General features: G+C 45.3%; 1 protein-coding gene and 1 long non-coding RNA gene across 2 annotated transcripts in view; one reads left to right on the forward strand and one right to left on the reverse strand.

Moving 5' to 3' along the window:
- Positions 1–245: 245 nt before the first annotated feature.
- The window catches only part of LOC147318326 (uncharacterized), an 18,977-nt gene continuing 8,475 nt past the window's right edge, over positions 246–10,747 (forward strand). The window contains exons 1-2 of the long non-coding RNA XR_015131440.1: positions 246–1,113; positions 4,081–4,154. This is a non-coding gene — a long non-coding RNA (uncharacterized LOC147318326). The remainder of the gene's footprint in view (positions 1,114–4,080; positions 4,155–10,747) is intronic.
- LOC147318327 (aldehyde dehydrogenase, mitochondrial-like) overlaps positions 8,070–10,747 on the reverse strand; it is a 33,552-nt gene continuing 30,874 nt past the window's right edge. The window contains exon 13 of the mRNA XM_086310215.1: positions 8,070–8,412. Coding sequence (XP_086166341.1) covers positions 8,380–8,412 — 33 coding nt within the window. The 3' untranslated portion in view covers positions 8,070–8,379. The remainder of the gene's footprint in view (positions 8,413–10,747) is intronic.

The following is a 10,747-nucleotide window of genomic DNA, read 5'->3' on the forward strand; positions in this document are numbered from 1 at the left end:
TTCCAAAAACATCTTCTTCAGATGCATGCTGTGTGAAAAGCTCTGCTGGTGTTAAATGTGAATACTGGACAGAGAGCGAGGTGGTGTTTATGGTGTCCAAGATAACAGGACCTATAGCTTCTCGTGCCAGTGAAGGGTGCTCAGTCTGATCGATCGACCAGAAATCTTCATTATTCTGATCTTTTGTGTCAGCAGACCTGAGTCAAAGTGGTTCAGGATTCATCTCCCAAACGGACTCTCTAGTCAGAGTTTGCAGAACGGCTCTGTCTCTACACATCCAGCTGAGCGCCTGCTGTCTCATTTTAAGATTTACTTTTTTAACAGTCAGATTACTTTCATAAATGCTTTGTATGTCAGAAAGAAAAAATGGATTTTAATGAAGCTTAAAAGAAGAGATAAAAGTGAAATGTCTGCAAATCTGCATATTTACTGTGAACCCACTGTTTGTAAATTTTATCTTGTGTTTTTGTGTTATTGTTCTTCATTTTGTCATTTTTTCATTACGTGTTTTATCCTATTGTAAAGTGTCCTTGGGTGTCTTGAAAGGCGCTTTATAAATAGAAATTATTATTATTATTATTATTATGTGAGGGTCTTTCTATCCTTGTCGTGTCAGCATCTGAACAGACTATAACCAGTCGAGGGCTGACTCACAAAACTGCTGTTCTTACGTTTTCTCTAAAGCCCTGTTAAAAAGGTGTAACGCTCCATACTTACTCACATTATGTAAGGGCAGTTGAAAAAAGTATTCTGCAGAGGGATACATGGGAACCTTCCCAGGAAGCAGACCTGACCGGCCTCTGTCGGGCTTCCTGTTTGGTGATTTTATGACACTCGCTTTCACTGAAGGCATGGCTGCTATAACGAAACGAGCGGATGCAGTGCTGGAAAACAAAAACAGCCTTCACTGCCAGCATTGTTCTCTGCAACAGAAAAGCAAAGCAGGAAACTCAGAGCCCATTCCCTTTCAAGGCACCTTTGGACTTCATGTTTCATAATTTTCTTCAACACATTTGATTTCCAGAAATCTAGCTGGGACAATGTTTTTTCATTTTATTCTTCTGGTTTCCTCCTCACTTATGTTTCTGTGCACCCACCAAGTGTCCAGCTCTGGTAAGTGAAATGTTTTCCAGCTATAAAACACTTCTTTTGTTATTTTCATATCATACAGCTGCTAAATGTTAGCCTGATGAACTCAGAGGCATTTTTACAAGTAATTTAATGCAGAAGGATTGCATATTTATTTGAAGGCAACATGAGAAACTGGATCTGTTGTGGAGGGCAGCACCAATAATCTGTATTCAGTCATGCTCAGGATTAATTTACTCTATGTATAAAGTGCTGCTGGTAAGAGCAGATGTTACAGTTAGAAAAATCGAAAGGTGAAATAGATAGTATTAGTAGCAGTAATAATAATAGTAATCATCCATCCATCCATTTTCTTCCACTTATCCGGGGCCGGGTCGCGTGGGCAGCAGCAAAGAGGCCCAGACCTCCCTCTCCCCAGCCACCTCCTCCAGCTTATCCGGGGGAACACCAAGGCGTTCCCAGGCCAGCCGAGAGATATAATCTCTCCAGCGTGTCCTGGGTCTGCCTCAAGGCCTCCTCCCGGTGGGACATGCCAGGAAAACCTCACCCAGGAGGCGCCCAGGGGGCATCCTTGTCAGATGCCCGAACCATCTCAGCTGGCTCCTTTTATGCGCAGGAGCAGCGGCTCTACTCTGAGCCCCTCTCGGATGGCTGAACTTCTCACCCTACCTCTAAGGGAGAGAAAAAAAATCAGAAAGGGTTTTATTGGCAAATGTTGAGCAGGTTTACAACATTAGGAAATTGCTGCAGTACTTAGTGCAAACATACCGTCAGATAACGCTTAAATAAACATAAAAATAAGAATTAAAAGTGCTAAGTAGATAGATATATACATGATATATACATGATATATACATGATATATACATGAGTGCAGATGGTGATCAGTGCCAAACATGGAATGATGCAGTGAACACAGCGTAGGGTCATGTGTTAGTGGCGGGGACAGTCATGTGGTTATTGTTCATGTGTCCAACAGCAGAGGGGAAGAAACTGTTCTTATGGCGAGAGGTTCTGGTGCGAATGGACCGGAGCCTCCTGCCTGAGGGGAGCAGGTCAAACAGACTGTGTCCAGGGTGAGAAGGGTCAGCTGAGATCCGGGCTGCACGCCTCAGTGTCCTGGAGGTGTACAGGTCCTGCAGAGATGGGAGTCTGCAGCCAATCACCTTCTCAGCAGAGCGCACAACACGCTGCAGTCTCTGTTTGTCCCTGATAGTGGCTCCAGCGTACCACACGGTGATGGAGGAGGTGAGGATGGACTCGATGATTGCAGTGTAGAATTGCATCATCGTCCGTGTTGGCAGGTTGAATTTCTTCAGCTGCCTCAGGAAGTACATCCTCTGCTGGGCTTTCTTAATGACGGAGGTGATGGTGGGCTCCCACTTCAGGTCCTGGGTGATGGTGGTACCCAGGAAGCGGAACGAGTCCACAGAGGTGATGGGGGTGTCAGTCAGGATGATGGGGGGGAGTGGGGCTGTGTGCTTCCTGAAGTCCACAATAATCTCCACTGTCTTCTGGGCATTCAGCACCAGGTTGTTGTGGCTGCACCAGGACACCAAACGTTCAACCTCCCTCCTGTAGGCAGACTCGTCCCCGTCAGAGATGAGCCCAATAACGGTGGTGTCATCTGCAAACTTGATTAGCTTGACAGACTGGTGGGTGGAGGTGCAGCAGTTGGTGTACAGGGAGAAGAGCAGAGGAGAAAGAACACAGCCCTGAGGGGAGCCGGTGCTGATGGTCCGGGAGTCCGAGACATTCTTTCCCAGCCTCACATGCTGCTTCCTGTCCGTCAGGAAGTCAGTGATCCACCGGCAGATGGGATCAGGCACATTCATCTGGGAAAGCTTGCCTCGGAGATGGTCTGGAAGGATGGTGTTGAAGGCAGAGCTGAAGTCCACAAACAGGATCCTGGCGTAGGTTCCTGGGGAGTCCAGATGCTGCAGGATGAAGTGTAGGGCCATGTTGATGGCGTCGTCTACAGACCTGTTGGCTCTGTATGCAAACTGCAGGGGGTCCAGGAGGGGGGCCGTGAGGGTCTTGAGATGGGAGAGAACTAGGCGCTCAAATGACTTCATGACCACAGATGTCAGAGCCACGGGTCTGTAGTCATTTAGTCCAGTGATCCTAGGTTTCTTGGGGACAGGGATTATGGTGGAGGACTTGAAGCAGGCAGGCACATGACATGCCTGCAGTGAGGAGTTGAAAATGCCAGAAAACACTGGGGCCAGCTCGTTTGCACAGTGTCTGAGGGTGGCAGGAGACACACCGTCTGGGCCGGGAGCTTTCCGAGCATTCAGACTCTTAAACTGCTTCCTCACATCTACAAAGCAGACTTTGAAAGAGTGATTTTAAAATTAAATGAACCAATTTAGTACTTATTTAAAAAAGTCATTTGGCAAATCATATAAAATGTTGTTAGAAATTGCATTTTACAGAAGCACTGCAATGAATTCACACTGTTGTAATGCACAATCCTACAAAGTTTTTTCTTTCTTTTTTTACTCATGCACAAAGGGGTGATCCAAGGTTTTCATCTGAACAGCCCAGTAAGGGCCCCTTTCTTCAGGGCACTCTATCTTCTCAGGTATTTTGTGTATTTTTTGGTCCAGGTGGAAGTTCTTATGGCTGGGGAAAGGCTTTATGTGGACTTGTGCTATGTTACAAGCTCAAAAGAGCCAAACCCCATGCCTAGAGTGGACATTAGAGACTACGGGTGGGTGTGTTGCTTGCAGGAACTGTCATACACATTTCTTACTGTAGTTGGTTCTCCACATCGACAGCAGAACAGAAGGCAGACGCTCCCAGTTCCTGTCAGGTGGGCACAGTGTGCTCAGGTTCTCTGTGGATGCCTTTCTCTTCAAAGAAGTTTCACAAATAAGATGAAAACCTGTGTGTGTGTGTGTGTGTGTGTGTGTGTGTGCGCGCGCGCGCGCGCGTGTGTGTGTGTCCAAGAAGGACCCCTGAGGATTAATTTGACCCTGTCTGTGTACAGGTGCTGTACCTCTGCTGTTGAGTGTCCGTTAGTTTCACTGCAAAGTCCTGAAACTACAAGGAGGCTGCTGGCAGGTTAGCAAATATGACCTAAATGTAAAGTGCAAAATTGTGTCATTTGAACAAAATGTACTGCTGTGTTTCCCCTTTCATTTATTTCTCTGAAGATAACCTGTAACTGGAGTACATTAACCAGTACAAGACTAGTGTTGTTCACAGGCGGTGTCCTCAGAAATCTCTAGGTGACGAATACACCCATCCATCCATCATATTACGGTTATCCGGGGCCGGGTTGCAGGGGCAGCAGCCTAAGCAGAGAAGCCCAGACCTCCCTCTCCTCAGCCACCTCCTCCAGCTTATCCGGGGGAACACCAAGGCGTTCCCAGGCCAGCCGAGAGATATAATCTCTCCAGAGTGTCCTGGGTCTGCCCCGGGGTCTCCTGTGACTGCTAGTCTTGTGTCATGATTCGAGTTTTGAGGAGAAGACAAACGACTGCATGGTCTCAGTAGATGTCAGAATAGTGATCTTTATTACACACTTCTAAGACAGAAGCATGGGAAGACAAGCGTACAGCCACAGATCTCCAAAGAGTGGACCGTTCCCCATCCTTATATAACCCATGATGACATCACACAGTTAGACCTTACTGGAAATGATAACAGTCTCCCCATAGTCCAAAGTTCTCCTTATACAAACATCAGATGATACTTTAGAGAAAAACAAGTGTGTGACATGTCATGTTGTGCAGTTCTGTGAGCCTGTGTGTCCAACTAGAGAATGTCCTGACATGACCTCCCTGTGTAAATAAGGGTGAACGTGCGTGTTTACATAACTCTCTATGTGCATGTTCTGATGTAGGCCTGCAAATGAATTAGAACAAGGTCCTGCTGGACCCTCCAGTTATGGACGGTGAATACAATGCTGTGAATACCATTTGAGACTTGATTACAATGATGATAACCTGCATACATTAATCTTTACTCAGATTACCATAGATATAAAACAAAGATTATACTGTCATCAGATTCCACAATGGTAAATGATTAATGATTGATATTTCTAATTATAACTGTGATCATAAGAATACAAAATAAAATATCTCCTGGTCACACTTGGTAGCTGGGGATCAGTCCCCCATGACCTCTGCTCCTGGCCGCCACCAGGCACACATTGCACCCGACCCCTACGGCGCCTCCTGCGGGTGGTGGGCCTGCAGGAGGATGGGCCAATGTCCCTTTTTTGGACTGTGCCCAGTCGGGCCCCATGGACTAAGGCCCAGCCACCAGACGCTCACCCACGCTCTTTAGTATCATACTTAGCTATTATTCTGCAGGCGTCCCTGTGGTTCGAGTTTCCTGATGTACAATAAGAGGTAGTCGCGTTCAAAAACTAAGACCTCTGGATAAGCTCTACTGGAGTCAGAAACTGGGGGGAAAAGCAGCTTGAAAATCAAATCAAAGTTTCCCACGGACTCTCCCTTGTTCCCAGTAACAAACTGCTTTGACTTAAATCATAACACTGCTTTGGACCTTACTGCCCCTGGGAGAAATTTGATACGTTTGTATTGTTTGTTTGTTTTTTAAATTGAATGTGGCTTAGAGGATTAAATGATCTGGGTTGGCAGGAATGTGGTTTGTTGGATAAACATGTAGAGAATGAGTCCACCAGGACAAGAAATCATGGCTGTTCCTCCATGAAAGACAAAGATTGATCACAGTAAGGAAAAAGATGATGATGCTGAGGAACACTGGCGACTGGATGCAGGTGGTGAACAGGAAACGCAGAAACTGAGCTGACGGAAATGATGGAAATGGCACACGTGCTAATAAAGGAACTGAGAACAGACAGAATGATAAGGGCAGACATGAGCAGACCACATCTGCTCAGGAGACGGTGAAGGCTCCCAACTCTCAATGATGACTTATCTAGCATCAACACTATTACTGCAAGAAGGTCAGGTTTCGGTATTAAATATTTGTGGCACTGTTCCAATTTGCCCCAATGGTAATAAAGTTAGTTGTAGTGCTGCCAGCATCACAATCCAGCATGAAAGTGATAGTAATGGTGCTTGGTGTGGCAGCATGCATACTGGTAGTTCTTCAGTGCATTCATAAATGGACACGATGTTGAACAGGATGACACAACAAGCAGGAACTTCTGTTAACGGAAAAGGAACATCTGCATATGCAGACAGGTGTCGAGCTAAGCAGGACCTAATCTGCAAAGACGAGTTATCTGCTTTAATTCTGTACTAGCGGAGTTTGAAGCTCTACTGGAGGAGCAATGGCAGCCGAACATGAATTTACTGGTAGCAGACTCCACGATGCTGCTTCAGGTTCAGGTAGTTCAGGTGAAATGCACTTGGATTACATGACTGTAACATCTGATTCAGGGCTTTTTGGCGGGTTTTTCTTCTTTTTTTTTGGCAGCGCAAGGTTTCAGTCGAAGGCTCACATGAAGCCCGTGATATTTAAATGTAGAAGCTGAACCAGAGCTGGAGCTGAAGCAGTCATTCCACAATCAGTTCTGGATGTAATGGTAATTGTTGAATTCAACGACTACTTGTTGTGTTTAGCATAACTATGGCTCTAAGTAGTTAAATAATAAGATAAGATAAGATAACCTTTATTAGTCCCACACGTGGGAAATTTGTTTTGTCACAGCAGGAAGTGGACAGTGCAAAAGTTATGACGCAAAAATTAGAATACAATAAGAATAAATACAGTACACAACTGTACAGAATAGAATAAAATAATATACTATATACAGTAGAATAAAATAAAATAAATATACAATAAGATAAAAATAGAATACAAATACAAATACTATATACAACTGAGTAAAAATACAACGATGACAGAAAGGATTATTGCACTTAGTGTTATTGCACATGTGTGGATGTGTGTGTTTGATCAGTTAAAGTCTTTGTTGTGGAGTCTGACAGCAGTGGGGAGGAAAGACCTGCGAAATCTCTCCGTCCCACACCGTGGGTGCCGCAGTCTCCCACTGAAGGAGCTGCTCAGTGCTGTCACAGTCTGCTGCATGGGGTGGGAGATGTTGTCCATCAGGGATGACAGCTTAGCCGCCGTTCTCCTGTCACTCACCACCTCCACTGGGTCCAGAGGGCATCCTAGAACAGAGCTGGCCCTTCGGATCACCCTGTTCAGTCTCTTCCTGTCCCCAGCAGAGATGCTGCCGCCCCAGCAGACCACACCATAAAAGATAGCAGAAGCCACAACAGAGTCATAGAAGGTCTTCAGGAGTGGGCCCTCCACTCCAAACGACCTGAGTCTCCGCAGCAGGTACAGCCTGCTCTGCCCTTTCCTGTAGAGGGCGTCTGAGTTATGAGTCCAGTCCAGTCTGTTGTTCAGATGAACACCAAGGTACCTGTAGCTGTCCACAGCCTCAATGTCCATATAATTCACATATGAAGAAAAAGCTTCACTTCTTCATATTGATAGCTACTCGAGGCAGTCCACACTCCCAGGCAGTAAGGACGGGGCCAACCAGAGGACATGAGGCACTCAGGCCACTCTACGAAGTCTGTTTCTGGTCAGAGAGTCAAAGCTGCTCTAACTGCCTGTTTTCTGGAATCTCCTTCATCCTCTGCAGCCTGTGCTGGAGACACGGCAAACTGTATGGCACGTGTTGATGAGCCATCCTGGAGCAGCTACCTGTGCAACCCGTGCTGTGTCCAGGTATCACGTCTTGATATCAGTAGTGAAACTGGCCTGAGCCAAATTCAGAACTAGTTTTAAAAAGATGAGCAGAGAAAAACACGAGTGTCCTCCACCTGTTAAACCGCTGCTGCTTTAGGGTTTGTCTCATTGTTGCACCTGCTGTTAATTTCATTAACAGCACAGCAGCTGAAACTATTTAACACTCACAGATGTTTACCTGATTGATGCTACTCTGATTAAAATGTGCTTTCATTTTTCAACAGTGTAATTGGTCGTCTGCGAGTTTGCACACACACACATGAAGCAGAGTGACTCAAATCAATTTATTATGAAAAATGAGAGACAAGTCCACAGACTCTCTACATACAGCTGCAGTAATACGATCAAATTCTGATCCTAGTGTTTGATCTCAGCCATGACTGAAAACTAATCGAGTTCGGTGATTTCATTCACTAACATATTTCACTGAGATCAACCTTTAAGTGGGGAGATGATTTTTTGAATCCACAGCACAGATTCCACCTCGCTTCAGCAGGTTGGTACTGCTTGTGTACCAGAGGACAGTTTATCTTCTCTGCATCTCTTTCAGTCAGCTGTCGTCCCGTCTCACTGCACACGTCTAAGAATTCTTTTGCAGTACCTTGATGGTCACCTGAAAGCATGAGCAGGCTGTCAACATGTAAGAAATGTCTAATGTACACTGCATCACAGGGTGCATCACATTTATTGTCATTATGTTACTAAAACATTACAAAACTTACTGTGATGCCCTCGCTGATAAAGAAAACAAAAGATCAATAAATACATAAGTAAGATTTTAAAAAAGGGCAAAAAGTGAAAAACACAGGCAGAAGTCTCGAGAGTGCAGCGACTGGATGTGAGTGTGTGTGCAGGGAAGCAGAGGGAAGGGCAGGTGGACAGATGGCTTTCACAGCTCTTGGCAGAAAGCTGTCCCTCAGGTGGGGGTTTCTATGTAACTATGCCGTGACCTCGATGGCAGCGATGAACAGTCCTGGGAGAGTGGGGTCAGCAGCAATACGACTGGCCTTCCTCTGTAAAAAGCTCTGAGCAAACGGGGGGGAGTCCAGCCCGCTTCAGTTTCCTGAGGAAGAAGAGGCTTTGTGGAGGCTCCTCGGATGAGGAGAGGTGGGTGCTCTGTCCTCCTGGACCTCCTGTAGTCGACTATGACCTCCTTGGTCTTGCTGGTGTTAATCAGCAGGTTGTTCAACAAACAGGGAGAGGTGCCCCTCTCATTGTTTGGTATAAAACCCACCACGTTTGTGTTGTCTGCAAACTTCAGAGTCGTGTTTGAGGAGTGCATCGCTGCACTCAGTGTTTTCAAAAAGTCCCATCCCTACTGTGACCTAATATTATATTTAATATTAAAGGATGACTCTGTTACGTCCTGTTTTTGTACACGGTGCAGTAGGGATGGGTACCGGTGTCCGGTGCCATGATGGCACCGGTTCTGACATAAACGGTAGTAACCAGACCGAAAAGCAGCGCACATTTCGGTGCTTTATTTCGGTGCTTTTTTTTCCTGAGCTGTGATACACTTCTAGCCAATCATTTTACGTTTCCGAGGATAGTAGGCGGGGCCAGGTACGTACGTTCTTTTAGAGCAGAGCTACAGATTAAAATGCCCAAGGCGAAGCGGTCAAAAGTCTGGCTGTACTTCACAGCAATATATGCAAACTCAGCAGCAACAAGTGCTTTAAGCTGATACTGTGATACTGTCAAAGGAGGTAACACCTCAAATCTGATGAAACACCTGGCGACGCATAGCGTTTTTTTTTTAAAGCCCAGAAATGCGCCGTATTTGATAGCTTGCTGCGAGACCTCACACCGAGCGCATCTACTGTGCGTGGGTTGTCTGTTATCGGACCCGGAGTTAGCAACATCCCCCAAAAACCCCGAAGAATAGAGTCCTGGCCCCTAGCCCTGCCAGTGTAGCAGAAATGATGAGGATGATGATGCAGCAGCAGCCGTTCTTCTCTGCGTGAGTAGCTTAATGTTGTTCGTGTGTAATTTACGTTGAGTAGGCTAACCACGTTATTACATTAATGCACGTAAGGTGAACTAGCAAACATCATCATAGCTACATGCGGCTGTCTTCTTGTTTGATGGCAGATACTCCCTTCACCCTGGCTAAAAAGGCTAAAATGACCAAAGAAAAAGTGGAAAACAGCTAAATATGAGAGGTTTTTGGACAAAGTTTGTGTTTTTTCCATTGTTTAAGCACTGCTTCCAGCCAAGAGTGATACCATATATGCCCCATAGCTGCAGAAAAGGCTAACATTGTTATCTTTTTACAAAAAAACAGCTGAACATGAGAGGTTTTTGGACCAATTTTGTGTTCTCCATTCTTTAAGCACCGGTTTGAGCACCGGCACCGTTTCAAAAGTACCGGTTTGGCACCGGTATCGGATAAAACCTAAACGATACCCATCCCTACGGTGCAGAAACATTATTCCCAGGTATCAAATCTTTGACACAAATATTTGTGACTCAGTCTGACTGAACACAATAAAATGATTCTTTATGGGTTTGACAACGATCGATTTTATATGACTTAATCCTTTCTAACATACTGCATAACTAATGCTGATAACTGAGCCTAATTAAACGCTCAGCTGATACTACGACCCTGATTAGAAGACCGAGTTTAAGATATGCAAGCCAAGCCTTTCCTCTCTAACCACAGAAGGCTGAACGATTGATCGTTCTCTGATCAAAACTGCGATTTCAGACAGCGCAATCATGTGACGCCCAAAGCTGCGGTTTTTTGCAGCGCTCCTGACTGACCCAGGATCTGTAGCGTTATTTATTAAGCAGAACCAGAGGACAGTTAGGAGGTGCCATAACACTCTGTGACATGGTGTCTCACCAAATACGGTTTCTGTTGTATTTTACTTAACTGTAACTTCACATAATAAAGGATTTTTTGCACTTTTTTAAGTTAAGTCAAAAATGGTCCTTTTAGTTCT

Source organism: Aulonocara sp. 'chitande type north' Nkhata Bay, linkage group LG11 (genome assembly GCF_057382095.1).
Source record: "Aulonocara sp. 'chitande type north' Nkhata Bay isolate Kocher_YH1m ecotype deep benthic linkage group LG11, A_spYH_male_GT1.1, whole genome shotgun sequence".
In the NCBI taxonomy this organism is placed as follows: domain Eukaryota; kingdom Metazoa; phylum Chordata; class Actinopteri; order Cichliformes; family Cichlidae; genus Aulonocara; species Aulonocara sp. 'chitande type north' Nkhata Bay.